This window comes from Colobus angolensis, unplaced genomic scaffold, assembly GCF_000951035.1.
Source record: "Colobus angolensis palliatus isolate OR3802 unplaced genomic scaffold, Cang.pa_1.0 Scaffold23, whole genome shotgun sequence".
Lineage (NCBI taxonomy): Eukaryota > Metazoa > Chordata > Mammalia > Primates > Cercopithecidae > Colobus > Colobus angolensis.
In genome coordinates this window covers 12,779,339-12,796,446 of record NW_012115488.1, presented here as the reverse complement: position 1 = coordinate 12,796,446, position 17,108 = coordinate 12,779,339, and the positions used below count along the sequence as shown (strand labels likewise).

Here is a 17,108-nt window from a genome sequence, read left to right as displayed (position 1 = left end):
TTGGTCGGCATAGAATTTGAGGTTGATGGACTTTTTTTTTCTTTAATGGAAAAATGTTGCACCATTGTCTTCTTGTTTGCCTAGCTCCTGAAAAGTCTTCTGTCATTATTATCTTTGTTCCTTTTTTCTCTATCTGCTTCTAAGATTTTATCGTTTTTTTTTGAGACAAAGTCTCACTCTGTCACCCAGCCTGGAGTGCAGTGGCACGATCCCGGCTCACTGCAACCTCTGCCTCCTGGGTTCAAACAATTCTCCTACCTCAGCCTCCCAGTACCTGGGAGTATAGATGCATGCCACCACACCCAGCTAATTTTTGTATTTTTGATAGAGACGGGATTTTGCCATGTTGGCCAGGCTGGTCTCGAACCCCTGACCTAAAGTGACCCACCCACCTTGGCCTCTCAAAGTGCTGGGATTACAGGTGTGAGCAGCTGTGCCTGGCCCTAAGATTTTATCTTTATCACCTATTTTCAGAAATTTAATTATGATATACCTTTGTGTCATTTTCTCAGTGTTTATTCTACTTGGATATGTGGTCAAAGTTTTCATCATATTTGGAAAACATTTCATCCACTTTAAAAAAATTTTGTTTTTTCCTCAGTTCTCAGTGTTTGTCTGTTTGCATTGCTATAAAGGAATGCTTGAGACTGAGTAATTTACAAGAAAAGAGGTTTATTTGACTTACAGTTCTGCAGGCTGTACCTGAAGCATAGTGCTGACATCTCCTTCTGGTGAGGGCCTGAGGAAGCTTACAATCATGGCAGATCAAAGGGGTACCTGTATGTTACATAGTGAGAGGGAGGCAACAAGAGAGAAAGGAGAAAGAGGTGCCACGTTCTTTTAAGCAACCAGATCTCAGGGAACTCACAGAGTGAAAACTTATTTCCATGAGATCTGCCCCCATGACCCAAACACCTCCCTCTAGGGCCACCCCCAACATTGGAGGTCACATTTCAACATGAGATTTGGAGGGGACAAACATCTAAACTATGTCACTTCCCAGCATTGATTTCATCTTGGAACACACTTAAAATATATTAGACAACTTGACATTGTCACACTGGTCAATGATACTTTCTTCATTTTTAAACTATTATTTTTCTCTGCTTCATTTTAGATAATTCTGCTGTTAGGTCTCAAAGTTCATTGATCTCATCTCCTGCAATTGTATCTGCTGTGACTTTTTAACAGTCTATTTTTAATTTTAGATAGAATTTTTTTATATATAGAAGCTTAAAGTTCTTCCAGTTCTCAGTTTGGTATATTAATGATTAAATTTTTTTTTCGAACATACAGATCACATTGAAATAGATTTTTTTCTTGCTAATTCCTTTGTCTTTATCATTTCTTGGTTTATTGATTGATTTTCTTTATGTTTATAGATCATAATTTTTACCTTTTTACATGCCTTATCATCATTTTTCATAGATGCCAGACATTGTAAATTATACATTATTGGGTGCTGGATTTTGTTCTGTTCCTTTAAAGAATAAGTTGTTGCTTAAATTTTGTTTTACTTTGTTTTTTGGTATTCTTTTAAAGAACTTTGGGCTTTGTTCTGACAGGTATTTATATTATTTGTATCTTTTTTTTTTCTTGGAGGCTTTTTTTAATCTTTGGTATGACAGTTTTAGAGTCTCCTTTCTCTAGGGCTGATAGGCATACCTATTTGCAGCTCTGTGTGTACTTCAGGAATTGTTCATCCTGCTGCTTTCCCTGTCCTTGGGTAATTTTTTTTTTTATCCCGTGTGTATGGATAAGTAGTCAAAGACATGAGTGAATCCCTCTGAAATTCGGCCCAGCAGTCTCTCTAAACAGTTTCCATTGCCCTCCTTCTCTGCTCCCAAATCCAGCCACCTTGGATTATTCAAATTCTGATCTATGTCTCATCAGCTCAGCAGGGTCTTCATTCTTTGTTTGGGTTCTTCCTTCCTGCTGTGCCTTAAACTGTCTCCACACAGTAAGCTAGGGCATCAAGGGGTTTATGTCATTTGTTTCTTTTTCTCTCAGTTCTGGCTGCCTGTTGTCCAACTGTTCTTTTACATGTGTCTTCTTGCTTTCCAGTTGTTTAAGGAAAGTGAAAATAATTCTGTTCCTGTTAATTCTATTTTGGCCAGAAGTAGAATTCCAATAGTGTTTTAAATACTCCTTTATTTAATACAGTTTTTAAAAATAAAGATGCCAAATAGTACTTTCTTTATTGTGGTGAAATAGACATAATATAAAACTTACCATTTTAACTGTTGTTAAATATGTGGTTCGGTAGCATAAAGTACATTTACATTGTTGTGCAGTCATCACCACCGTCCATCTCCTGAACTCTGCACCTTGCAAAACTGAAGCGCTATACCCATTAAACAATAACTCCCTATTCCCCTCTCTGCCCAGCCCTTAGCAACCACCATTCTACTTTCTGTCTCTATAAGTTTGATGACTCTAGGAATCTCAGAAATGTACAATCATATAATATTTGTCCTTCTCTGTCAGCTTATTTCACTTTGCATAATATCTTCAAGGTACATCAGTTTTGGGTAAGAATGTCTTTCTTTATTAAGGAAATATTTACTACAAAGAATTGACTCACACAATTATAGAGGCTGAGAAGACCCAAGTTCTGTAATCAGCAAGCTGGAGACCCAGGAGAGCTGACAGTAAAGTTCAAGTCAGGAGAGCTGATGGTGTGAGTTCCAGTCTAAATCTGAAGGCAGAAGACTGATTTCCCAGCTTGAAGATAGGCAGAGAGAGTGAATTCTCCTTTACTCAGCGTTGTTGCTCTATAGACACTTTTATCTGGTTGGATGAGGCCCATTCAAGTTGGGGAGGGAATCTGCTTTACTAAGTCTACCCATTCAAATGTTAATCCTATCCAAAAACATCCTCACAGTCACACCCAGAATAATATTTAATCAAATATCTGGTTATCTTATTTCCCAGTCTCACATAAAAGTAGCCATCAAACTATTCACCCGTCTATGTACACTTGGAGTGCTTCTACCTTTTGACTATTGTGAATAATGCTCCTATGAACATTAACGTACAAGTATATCTGTTTGAGTTCCTGCTTCCTTTTGGGTATGAAATGGTATTTTTATACAGTTGTTTTATATGCTTAGTTGAGGTTTAGAATTCTAGTTGCTGGATCACTTTAACCACTAGAGCCATGCTTTAAAAACAATCGTGTCATATCTGATGCATACTTAGGTTATATGGATTCAAATCGATTGTATTTTATAGGTTATTGAAGGGATTTTCAATGGAAATCTTTCATTATACTTGATTTTTGCATAATCTGCCTTTGACACCCAGTCTCAGGGTAAAATGCAGCTTTACAGTATTGCTTTTCTTTTACAAAGCAGAAAAATAATTTCTGACACTTCCTTTCTATATGTCTTCTCAATGCTAATGAAATAAAAAAATCTGTATCTGGTTCTCTAGTTGACAGGAAAAATTTGAGGAACATCTTTTTATTTAGTTGTTCATTTTATCGTTCAAAGGAATATTTTGGGCAAAGCCAAAGCACATTTTTATATTCATAACTGTTTATATAATCAGAGAAAAGGGGGGCTAGAATATTATAAGGTTGATATAGCATATAGAATCAGTGTGGTGATTTTGAAAGGTGCTGAGTTTGGCTTTGAGAGATATGTTTATTTTATTAATCCCTTCTACTACTAAGCTGTGATTTTGGACAAGCCATTTTACCTGAGTTCATTTTCTTGTCTGAAAGACAGTGAAGATGATAATACTTGTTACTATTTCATAGGATTGTGATGATCAAATGAAGTAATGTATATGAAAGTGCTTTGAAATCTAAATTGATATATAGATGTAAGGCTGCATTTATGATCTAAGCTAATAGATACAGAAAAGAGCTATTAGAAGCACAATCTGCTTATGTATGAACAGTTTCTATGTCTGATTAAAAGGTTTGTAAGTTTTGAATTGTAGATGACTGCAAAGTCAAGGAATCTGATTTTGCCCCAGAGCCTCAATTCACTGGAAGAAGAAAAGTGAGAACGTTCTAGTCACTGCAAGTCAATTTTTGATATTAAAACCCTTCTGTCTTTATTTTGAAAAGATTTACAAGGTGGTAAGAACTTTACTAGTGAATGAAGAATTGTCAGCATATGTCCCTTTTTAAGCCCAGTATATGCAACATTTTTGTCTTACTAGAGTTTACAAACTTTTTTTTTATATTGAGGATAGTGTATTTTTATGTGAGTTGAATTTGATGAGTTTGAAGAGTGTTAAACACTGATTCTTTTAATGAAGGATTTGATTGCTTGTTTCTGTGTTCTACAGAGAGAGGCTAGTGACTGGAGGTAGACAAAATACTGTTTTCTCTAGAGTATTTTGATGATGTTCTATACAGAAGGATTTGTTATATTTCTGTGAGAGACAGAAATAAAGTGTTATTTCTGAGATACTTCTTTTGTAGGAAAAGGACTGGTTTGCCTCACAACATATTCTAAGATCATTTGTCTTCAGGAACTTGAGTTAGAATGAAGAGGCTGAAAACCTAACCTTTATTTATTGATTAGACAAAAATAATTCCACATCTGTTTGGAAATGAGTACATTTGAAGTTTTAAATTTTTTTGTGTGATTTTATAAATGACTCTTTGATGACAGATAGTGAGAACTTTTGCCTCATCCTACAATATGAGCCTAAAAGATATTAAATACTTGTTGACAGACTGATTCTAGGACTGGTGCAGGAAAGATACAAAATGAGGCTGGAGCATCTCTTAGTAGTAGAAAGTAAGGAAGTGCATGAAAAGCAAAATGGCAAGAGTATGTCAAAGGGACACAGGAGACATCTGAAAGAGCTTACAATAGTCATGGCTGGAACAATTTGTGGAGCAAAATGAATGACGTAGTATTGGATTATAACCTAAAGTATACAATAAGTGTCCACAAGTCCATACTGATATAAATAAGTGATTGAATAAATGTGTAAATGGATGAAGAGAGATGAATCTTCCATACAGAATAATTCCAATAATATGTTTAGATGTTCTTTGCTGTGGGAGGTAGAGAATAATTCCTCCTCTTTTTCCCTGAGGGTGGGCCAGACATAGTCACCTTGAAAGAATACGTTATGAAGAGGGAAAAACAGTAATGTTATAGTGGAGAGGCCTGGCATATATAGTACCTTAACCAAGTAATGAAGGTTAACATCGTTGGTGATGTCCTGTTGATATCATGTTCCCCTTACCATGATCTATTGAGAATGGCAGTTGACCTCAGTGATATTCTTTCCAGAAATCATAACCCTAGTCTAATCATAAGCAGAAACATTAGACAAACCCAAATTGAGGGTCATTCTATAAAATACCTGACACATAGTCCTCAAAACTGTCAAGATCATGGAAAAGAAGGGAAGATTGAGAATTGTCACAGACCACAGAGACTGGGGAGAGATAATAATTACATGTAATGTGGTGTCCTGAATGGAATCCTGGAAAAGAAAATGAACATTAATGGAACAACTTGTGAAATGTGAATAATGCTTGGGCTTTAGTTTGCAGTAATGTACCAATATTGGTTTCTTCATTTTGACAAATGTGCCATGATGTTATAAAATGTTACTAATAGGGGAAAGTGAGTAAAGGGTATAGTACACTCTTCATACTGTCTTTTAACTTTTCTGTCAATCTAAAATTACTCTAAAGCGGCCACACATGGTGGCTAAGCCTGTAATCCCAGCACTTTGGGAGGCTGAGGTGGGCAGATCACTTGAGTCCGGGAGTTTGAGACCAGCCTGGGCAACATGGTGAAACCCCATCTCTGTGAAAAATACAAAGTATAACCCGACACGGGGGCACCCGCCTGTAGTCCCAGCTACTCGGAAGGCTGAGGTGGGAGGATCACTTGAGCCTGGAAGGCAGAGATTGCAGAGTGAGCCAAGATTGTGCCACTGCACTCCAACCTAGGTGACAGAGTGGGACCTCATCTCAAAAAGAAAAAAGAAAAACTCCTTGACAAAGTTTTCTTGGTTGCATGGAATCAAATGATGTGAAGAATAGAAACTATGTGAAATAATTTTTGCTAATTAGCATGTTTTATTTTAACAGTTTTCCCCCTAAAAATGGATTAATATGCTATATTAATACCATTTACATTCATGTTTCTTCATAAATGTTTCCGTTATATATAAGATTTGATGACATTTTAAAAGTCACGTTAATGTCTGAAACTTTTAAATGAGGTGAATGAGGTACAAATTAATAGCTGTCTATTTTGAAGGGAAGAAGTTAAAGTTTGATATAATGGTATATAGAATCTTGAGTTATAGTTGTTTTTAGAATTATGATTTTGAAAGTGCTTATGTTAATACTGTGCTTGATCATAATATAGTATTTTGGGAATTCAATTTAGTAGCATTATCAGTTAAAGCAACACATAAAAATTAATAGAACAAAGAATACTTTAAATTAAATTAAAATATCTTTGTTACAAACTATGAAAATATATAAGTAAATTTCATATCATTTCTTTTCTAGATTTATTATCTAGGATAGATTTGGATGAACTAATGAAAAAAGATGAACCACCTCTTGATTTTCCTGATACCCTGGAAGGATTTGAATATGCTTTTAATGAAAGTAAGTGGTGTGTGTATATATATAGTATATGCAAAATTTATTTGGCAGTGCTCATAGAATAATAAGACAGATATTATTTGCTACTTTTAAAGGCCAAGTAGAATGTTTTCTGTATTCTTTTGAGAAATAATGACATCCTTTCATGGTGAAATTCTTCATTCAAGTGAAAGAACCAAGTAACAATTTTCTGTAGTTGTCAAGTTACGTAAACTAATGGTCATGAATTTGATTCAGCTTATGCATTTCAACCTTGAGCTTTCAACTCCCTGGTATCCAATTTGAACTCCTAATTAAATTATAGAGAAAGATGCTACTACTTCACATGTTATTTAGAATAAAGTGTCTGGCAGTAATTATTTGTGACAATATTTTAAAGTAGTTTTCCGTGATTTTTCAGGCAACATTCTTGTTTTAAAATTTATTAATTCAGTTCTGAATAAAATAACCTTTACACTTGGGATGTGGAGGAACAAACTATAGATTGCAAAGATGTTTCTGAAACAGAGAATCATGATTCATTGGATTAATAATACACCCTTACACTTGAAGGGTAGTGTTATTACAGGGTGGGTACATTTGAGTTGTAGTTTTCTATTGGTTGTTCTGCATTAACTGAATTGGTGCTTTGTCATCACTGTATTATTGGATATTCCTTTCTAAGATCAGTTATAGATATTAAAGAGTTATGGTGACAGTCATTGTGTACTAAGATGTTGAGTTTAAAATAAGAGACTAGAAACTTCGATCTTTTCTCTGATATTAATTTTTATGCTTTTTAATAAAAGTTATTTTATGCCAGTAGAAATAGTAATATTTGTTGCGTGGAGGGGAAGATGAGTTTAAGCAATTGGCCTGTAGTGTATTTCTCTCCTGATTACCCCGGGAATACCCCTGGGGAAAAAGTCCTATCCAGGAGACAAGTGGCTTCATCTTTTCTCCTTATAAACATGCTGATAATTAACTCATTTAATAAATTAGACTGGCCGGGTACGGTGGCTTATGTCTGCAATCCCATCACTTTGGGAGGCAGAGGCGGGTGGATCACTTGCGGTCAGGAGTTCAAGACCAGCCTGGACAACATAGTGAAACCTCATCTCTACTAAAACATACAAAAATTAGCCAGGTGTGGTGGCATGTGCCTGTGGTCCCAGCTACTGCTGGCTGAGGCATGAGAATGACTTGAACCTGGGAGGCGGAGGCTGCAGTGAGCTGAGATTGGGCCACTGCACTCCAGCCTGGGTGACAGAGCCAGACTCCATCTAAAAATAAATAAATAAATAAATAAATAAAAATAAGCGTAGACTAATATTTGCTCTGAGGAGAGTCCTTTTCTATAGAATACTTTGAGCAGGATGACTGGTTTAGATATGAGGAATGTTTCTCTGAAGAATATCACTTAAGCAGGACAACTCTTTGGCACATAAAATGGAAATATTTTATAACCCAAATGCTCACCAGCGGGTGAGATTACCTGTATGCACACGTAGAGTCTTCATCTACTTTGGGCCCGAGAGTGCTATCCAATGAGAGGAAAGGACCTGGGGTAAATGACCAGATGCTGCAGACCTCTCCCTGCCTTGCCTGTGCTTCTTGATTCCTTGTACCCTTGAAATTATTAGTAAAGCTGCGTCATTATCGGTAAAGATCTTTGCTTTGTGGTGTGTGATTTGATAGCCTGAGGCTGTGTTAGCTCACTGCTTCTCTCCGGTTTTCATTTGACATCCTACCCATATTTGAAGACCTAGTTGAGAAATCTCACTGAAACCTTCTGAATCTCTTCTAGCCGACAGATAATTTTCATTTTTCCAAAATCATTCTAGACTTTATTGTCTACATGAATCCCCAGTGGCAGATTTTTAGACTGTTGACGTATTCCAATCCAGTTTGTTTAGCTTCCTGAAAAGTTGCTTAACTTCTTAGTATTTGTGATTTTACTTCTCAGGTAACTTCTAAGCTTCTTGAGGACTGGGCATATGTTCATGGCAATAGCTAGAGAGGTCTTTATACATATTAGGCTTTAAAATATTGTTAGTTTGCTTTAGATTAGAGAGATGAAGGTCAAGAAGAATAACTGTTGAGTACTTGGGGACCATTCTTAGTTATATAATCTGTATGTTTGTGTCATATTGACATCTGAAGAAAAAAATCTAATGAAAAAGATAAACTGTTCTGAGAAAGTTTTTTTAAATTTTTATCAAACATTCTTTGTTGTACTGCTTGTATTATTGTAAATATACTTTGAAGTATAGCAATATTGTTTGTTTATCTTCTTAGAGGGACAGTTAAGACACATAAAAACTGGGGAACCATTTGTTTTTAACTACCGGGAAGATTTGCACAGATGGAACCAGAAAAGATACGAGGCTCTAGGAGAGGTATGTCACATATACTACTTTAACTTTGTTTTTCCCAATTTTAAATATTCAGAATAAAAGTTTTAAAGATGCAGCAGTTTATGTACTCTTTTTACAAAATGTGATTCAAAAAAGGTTTTCGGTTTTTTTTGGTTTATTTTTAGTGGTTATGTTAGAAGCATATTCTCAGTTTAAAAGTTTCTGTTCAGTGGCTCATGCCTGTAATGACAGCACTTTGGGAGGCTGAGGCGGGTGGATCACGAGGTCAAGAGATCGAGACCAGCCTGGCCAACATGGTGAAACCCCATCTCCACTAAAAATACAAAAATTAGCTGGGCGTGGTTGTGCGTGCCTGTAGTCCTAGTTACTCGGGAGGCTGAGGCAGGAGAATTGCTTGAACCCGGGAGTGGAGGTTGCAGTGAGCTGAGATGGTGCCATTGCACTCCAGCCTGGGTGACAGAGCAAGACTCCGTCTCAAAAAAAAGTTTCTGTTTTTAGGTGAGCTGTGGTGGCTCACACCTACAATCCCAATGCTTTGGGATGTCAAGGTGGGAGAAGCACTTAAAGCCAGGAGTTTGAGACTAGCCTGGACAATATAGTGAGACCATGTCTCTACAAAAAATAAAAAAATTAGCCAGAATTAGTGGTATGTACCTATAGTCCTAGTTACTTGGGAGCCTGAGGTGGGAGGATCACTTGAGCCCAGGAAGTCAAGGCTGCAAGGAGCTGTGATTACATCACTGCACTCCAGCCTTGCTGACAGAGTTAGGCCCTATCTCAAAAAAAAGAAAAAGCTTCTATTTTTACACAAACTTATTCTTCCCGTGACTATAGTATTTCGTAGTGAGTCATTACATAAGAAAACACATTTATGTGAAATTCTAATTTGCTTTTTTAAGTTTTGTTTTTGAGACATGGTCTTACTCTGTCACACAGGCTGGAGTGCAGTAGCACGATCTTGGTTCACTGCAACTTCCACCTCCCAGGTTCAAGCGATTCTTGTGCCTCAGTCTCTGAGTAGCTGGGACTACAGGCGTGCACCACTGTGCCCACCTAATTTTTTTTTTTTTTTGTATTCTTAGTAGAGATGGGGTTTCACCATGTTGGCCAGGCTGGTCTTGAACTCCTGACCTCAAGTCATCCGCCTGCCTTGGCCTCCCAAAGTGCTGGGATTACAGGCGTGAGCCACTGCACCGAGCCTAAAAATGTTTTTAAGAGGTTGAATCCACTACCATGCCAGAGTGAATAAGTTTTCTTTCAGGTGTTTATTTGTGTGAAGAATATTGGTATTTGACTAATAAGTTGAATTTAACCTACTTTGACTGGATAAAGGAGTAGGCCTTGTGAACATTAGATATTTCACATGGTACTGCTTGTAGGAACCTTTGAAAATGTCATTTGCCATTTAGGTGAATAGTTCGGTAAAGTGAAAAGCTTTACTCATTCTGTGTCATATTAAGTCTTTATTTTTAGTAAAAATTCATATGGACACATACGTTTAGTGTGATAACTAGATAGCTACCTTACTTTTCTAAGGAAAAGCTGAAATTTCTATATTCCTTTTTTGTTTTTAAATAGAGTAGTAAAAATGAGCTACTTGGTTAAATTATGACATAAAGAATATTTGGTAACATAAGTGAAATAGCATGAAGAATGTATCATTTACTGGGAGACAATTCTTTGATCTCCTACATTTCTGTATGTCTCTGAGCAAAGGCTTTGACAGCTTTTGCTCTGGATCATCTTTTCAAGGACAACTGTATAGGAAACAGGCTTCAAAGACAGAGGTTGTGTCTCCCTCCAAGGCAGTAGGCAGATTAGTTTGCCGTCCAGGATCAAAAGGTAATGCTCCTCCCTCCCTCACTGATGGCAAAGGATTGCTAGGAGCCCCTTTAGAAGATTGGGTTTCCTAAGTTTGAGGTTCCTCAGCTGTGGTACAATCCTATTGCATGCTCAGCATCCACCTGGGCCTGTTGACACTGCCTCTTTGGGATTTGAGGAGCAAGAGATTGGACTTCATGAGAACATGAAGCTCATGCTGCCTGCTGTACCCCGATTAATTTTTGTTTCTGATCCAAAAGACTGATATCATTTGACAGCATCCATGACTGTGCAGGCTAACTTGCTAGCTTTTATGGAGTGTAAAATCTGACAGTTAAAGAATCTTCACAGTTCTTGTTAGTGTTCTACGGCATTTATAATCTAAATATATTCAGTGCCCTGAATAATTTCTGCTGTACTTTTAAAAAAGCTTACCCAGCCAGGGATGGTGGCTCACACCTATAATCCCAGCACTTTGGGAAGCCGAGGAGGGCGTATCACGAGGTCAGGAGTTCAAGACCAGCCTGACCAACATGGTGAAGCCCCATCTCTTATAAAATTACAAAAATTAGCCGGGCATGGTGGTGTGCCCCTGTAATCCCAGCTCCTCAGGGGGCTGAGGCATGAGAATCACTTGAACACAGGAGGCAGAGGTTGCAGTGAGCCGAGATCACGCCACTGCACTCCAACCTCGGTGACAGAGTGAGACTTTGTCTCAAAAAAAAAAAAATAAATAAATAAAGCTTACTGATTTCCACTTGAATTATATGTTGCAAACTGGTTGTATTTTGATTATAGAATAACCCTACTATAATGGCCTTAGAAATGAGCTTGTGATTTTTGTGTTTGTTTTTAAATGGGACTATTTATTTACTATTTTCCATAAGCCGTGTACACCACCAGCTCACTTGGACAGGTGGCTAGTCTCCAAATATACCTTGTCCTTTTTGGCATCTGCATCATTTATGTCATCAACTTGTATCCTCCAACATCATCTATATCAAACTCCAGCTATGTGTCTTATTAGGTCATTCCATGTGTAAATGATTCCTTTCTCCTAGGATCTTATACCTAATTCTTTGGCTATATGGAGGGTCACAGATTTATTTTTGGTGAACTTTAGTTGAGAAGAAATCAAAATACTTGAGTTTTTACTTTGATGGTTATTTATAGAAAGAGAGCATATTCTGTATTATCTACATTACTGCCTCCTGTGCCTGCTATCACATTTGTGTTCACAATCAATTTGGACCCAAGTGATTACCCAAAATTATGACATTTAACTTTTTTTTTTTGAGATGGAGTCTCACTCTGTCACCCAGGCGCCAGGTGCCTGAGCTTACTCTCGGCTCCCCACAACCTCCACTTCCCGGATTCAAGTGATTCTCCTGCCTCAGCCTTCTGAGTAGCTGGGATTACAGGTGCGCACCACCATGCCTGGCTAATTTCTTTATTTTTAATAGAGACGGGGTTTCACCATGTTAGCCAGACTGGTCTCAAACTCCTGACCTCAGGTGATCTGCCCACCCTGGCCTCCCAAAGAGCTGGGATTACCTGCATGAGCCACTGTGCCTGGCCATAGCATTTAACTTTTAATGCAGTGTTTCTGTTTAGATCAGTGGACTCCTCAGCTTTAAGTACCAACCTTTTTTCTTCTGAATGTATTGATCAAAAGTAAACATACTTTCCTAACGCAAAACTCAGTACAACAAAAAGACCTAGGAATTGGAGAGTGAAGGTCTGGTTATTACAGTATTTGTACCATACCATCTTGCTTCTCATGTCATGTTTGGAATACTTGTTTTGATTCATAATTTCACTGTTGAAAGTTAATTATTAATTGAATTTTATTTCCTACATCGTAGAGTTAGTTGTATGAGTTCTGGGTATATACCAATAATGACACAGTTTTCACTATAGTTAATCAGTTGTTTGGAATTCATGATAGCAGGACTTAATGCATCGGTGGCCTGTCTTTTCATTCATTTTGTAACCAAAAAGCAGGTTAGTTGCTTGCTGTATGCAGAATCCAATGAGCAGGAGTGAGGTCTGGTACAAAAAAAAAGTGAATTTATCCTGAAACTAGCTTGAGGAAAGAGGCACAAATATTCTACCTTTAAATGTACTACTTTACTCTTGGAGCAGAAAGTGGGCACTTTTATAAGATAGAGGAGGGAACAAGCAAGGGCAGGGAATCCCCTTGCTAGCTGGTTCCTTATCTACTGGGCAGTTAAGTTGGTGCCTTCCTGGGTAGAAGTAAGTTGTAAAAGTGGCCAAGTGGGCATGCTTTCCACATGCCCTCCTGGTGGGTATGAGTTCCAGGGTTATCCCCCCACCCCCCTCTTCCCCCTCCTCCCTGTGCTAGAGTGAGAGTTCCATGGGGCATACTTTGGTCTGCAAATCTACTGTCAACTCTTGAGGAGAGACTCCTCTTGGAGCACAGTTAGATGAAATTACCCTGTAGGGAATGTCTGGTGAGGGGGAGGTAAAAGGTTATATTTGCATTTCTAAAGGACTAAATAGGAAGCTGAGGAACAGGGGAAAAGGAGAAAATAAGAGAAAATAATTAAAAAAAATTAAACTCTCAGAAAAATGGTGATTCTTTGCTACAATATTTCATAATTTCCATTTCTGAGCCATGCCTTCAAGTGAAATTTAACCAACTACTATTCTATTCTTCATTCACAGTTTATACTTTTATCTTACACTGTTTTCTCCCTTTGAAATGCCCTTCTCCCCTTGTCACTGTATGCCACCTCCATCTGTCTTCCTGTTTTGGCTCAGATGTCTCCTCCTTTAGGAAGCCTTCCCTCATCTCTTCTGTTATAATCTCTCCTGATTTCTTTTCTTCCCATTTTGTTTTTCTACCTATTTTATCTTATATGAAAAATGATTTAAGATGATATTAAAGATGAATGCCATTTAGGAAGACTCAAATAAGTAGAGTTTAAAAACGGAAGCAATGTTAATAAATGGATGAGTTTACTGTATATATCTTATACTACTTATCACTCTGCATTGCATTTTTAAAAAATGTATGTTTTTAAGCAATTTGGGGGAAACTTTCCGTGTCCTCACAATATTTGTTGAATAGTAAATAGTGTGATACAAATAGATAAACTGTTTAGTATAAATTCTGGACCTGTGCATTTTAGAGATTTTTTAATGTTCCTAATTTAAACTTAAAGATGTGTATTTTCTTATTGAAGAAAGGAAAATGATAATTTTCCTGTTTCTAAGCTAAACAATTTTAATTATTTCTATTTCCACTTAAGAGCTAAAAGTTTCATACTATTAAGGCTTTTGTGATTTAAAAGTATTTGATAAAAATAGACATATATATGGCATAATTTATTGGAAGATTTTAACACTTAATGTTACAGGAAAGGGGTCCTGAGACAGACCCCAAGAGAGGGTTCTTGGATGTCACATAAGAAAGAATTCAGGGTGAGTTCATAAAGTAAAGTAAAAGCAATTTTATTAAGAAAGTGAAAGAAGAAAAGAATGGCTACTCCATAGACATAGCTGGTTGCCCATTTTTATGCTTATTTCTTGATGACATGCTAAATAAGGGGTGGATTATTCATGCCTCCCCTTTTAAACCCATATAGGGTAACTTCCTTTTTATGTTTTATTTTATTTTGTTTATTATTTTTTATTTTTTTTTGAGTTGGAGTCTTGCTCTGTTGCCCAGGCTCGAGTGCAGTGGCATGATCTTGGCTCACTGCACTTCAGCCTCCCAGGTTCAAGCAATTCTCTTGCCTCAGTCTCCCAAGTAGCTGGGATCACAGGCAAGCACCACCACGCCTGGCTAATTTTTGTATTTTTTAGTAGAGATGGGGTTTCCCCGTGTTGGCCAGTCTGGTCACCAACTCGTGACCTCCGATGATCCACCTGCCTTGGCCTCCCACATATAGGGTAACTTTCTGACATTGCCATAGCATTCATAAACTGTCAGGGTGCTGGTGAGAGTGTAGCTGTGAAGACAACCAGAGGTCATTCTCATGGTCATCTGATTTGGGTGGGTTTTGGCTGACTTCTTTACTGCAACCTGTTTTATCAGCAAGGTCTTTATGACCTGTATCTTGTGCCAATCTCCCGTCTCATCCTGTGACTTAGAATGCCTTAACTGTCTAGGAATGCAGTCCAGTAGGTCTCAGCCTCATTTTACCCAGCTCCTATTCAAGATGGAGTTGCTCTGGTTCAAACGCCTCTGACATTTCCACCCTCCCTTTTATAGGAGAACCCTTCATCCTAAGGGTTGCAGAGGGATGAAGATCTATCTTCTGTAACTTCTTCAGGCTAAATAGGGGTGATGATATTCCTGCCTGACTCTGAGGATCTCTTTCTGTATATGTGGTAGAGAGGAGCTCAGTCAGAAAGTGTTGATATGGGTCATTCATGACTCTTGTGTTCTGACAAGAGGTGATATCTGGACTATTAATAAGTGTTCAATTTAGAAAAACATTGAGTAAGCTTATTGTGCATTCCTACACAAAGAGTACAACAGCAATATATTCCACAACACTAAAGCCAAATAAGTAAAATTATCCCAAGTAAACTAAATTAGAATGTGTTCCATGAACTGGGCAACTGTTGGAATCAAGCTGATATGGGGTTGCTAGCCAATTCCAATACATGCCCAGAATTAGACTACTGATCCAGATTTTTATATTACCCAACCCTCTTGTTTTTTCTGAGTAGCAGTCAGAGACCACTGGTTCATTCACAGGAATAAGCAGGGTTAGCCAAAATTGCAGAAACAAACCTAAAAACAACTGATGAGATTAGAACTTAGTAACAAGTATACCATAGTTCTTGAAACATACTTTCTCTCTCCAGTTTTCCATTTTTACTAAAGACAAATCATGGTAAGACCAATTTGCTTTATTATGCTTGGCCTGATTATTTGTATCAAGTACAGCAAGAACAATTATTTTTCACTTAGGCTTTAAAAATTGGCTTTGATGGAACTCTGTTCCATAGGGAATCTCAGATAAGACTTTTTAAAAGCCGAGCCTAGCCATGGATTTGTACCCTCAAATACCTATGAGTTGGGTAAATTTTCTCCTTTTGAGGTCCCAAGATAACTTGGGTCTCCTGGACCTGTTAGAAAGTGACATTTTTTATTTGCCACAGGTCAGAAACCCTGTATAGGGACTGTGTAGGCAAGGTATGAGACCAGGTCTGCAAGAGGCTTTTATTGGCACTACAAGTCAAATTTGATTCCTTAAAGGAAAGCATACTGTTCCAGTCAAAGACTTAGTAAAATAACTAGTTTTTCCAGTTGTGTCCTGTTACAAGAGAAAACAGATTCTTACTGCGCTTATGCAAATAACTATATTGCTGTAACTTAAGGATACTCACAACTAGTTTCCAAATTTTGGAGAAATCAGGTAGAGAGAAGCAACTATCCTCCAAATTTTGTTCACAGGAGTATACTCAATTGCTAAAAGCTGTAAATAGCTCAAAAGAAAAGTTTTCTTGACTGTAAAACAAAAAGATCAGCAGTGTTTCAAGCACAGTTAGAAAGATTACTTTAGTTTTCTTTTGGTTCCGTCTATTCAGTTAACTCCTTAGTTCTGCTTGATATTCAGGAACACTTCAGGTCTCCATGAGAGTCCTGAAAGTTTTTTTCCTCTATTCTGATGTCACAGTTTCGAAAGTTATCAGAAACCTTCATTTAAGAACACCTGTTAGAGTTCTATAGTTGATTATAAACCACCTTCTAAAGAGGATTAAAACAAGACAACAATTGCCTGTGGATGACAAAATATTTTAGGGCAGCCACAGTCAAAAGCATGATTGACAAAGAAATTTGGTTACCTCTGTGGCATACAGTGATTTTAGATAACAATTATTATTATTGCTGATGACATATACTGAGGCATATCAGAATTATAGGAATCGTACACAATTTTGTAACACATACTAATAACAAGTTTATGTAAATATAACCCAAAGAAAGTTAAACACCATTTCACATTTGATTATACTTCCTGTATGACTTTTATACCAAATAAGCCAAATTTTACCTTTGAATTAGTGTACTATTAATGTTACACCCAATTCTTAAAAAGCCTTATAGACATATCTGCCCAATTTTCATGCTTGACCAAAAGGTCAGAGTCTCATAAACTTTTTATAACCCTTTACAAATTTTTGTTAAAAGCAGATCTTTTGTTAAAGAGCATATCAGTGCTCTAAGAAAAACCTGTTGTACTTTTATTCCAATGTTCAGTTTGCAGAAAAACTGAATAATACCCCTTTTACTTTAGCCAATATGTTCACCCACAGTTTTTTTTTTAAGAGATTAAGTTTTTACA

General features: G+C 37.2%; 1 protein-coding gene across 3 annotated transcripts in view; it reads left to right on the top strand.

Annotated features, from left to right (window-relative positions):
* The window catches only part of FAM172A (family with sequence similarity 172, member A), a 499,710-nt gene that overhangs the window by 54,590 nt on the left and 428,012 nt on the right, over nucleotides 1-17,108 (top strand). For all 3 annotated transcript variants that reach the window (XM_011944264.1, XM_011944266.1, XM_011944267.1), the window contains 2 exons: nucleotides 6,506-6,607; nucleotides 8,882-8,982. In XM_011944264.1, coding sequence (XP_011799654.1) covers nucleotides 6,506-6,607; nucleotides 8,882-8,982 — 203 coding nt within the window. The remainder of the gene's footprint in view (nucleotides 1-6,505; nucleotides 6,608-8,881; nucleotides 8,983-17,108) is intronic.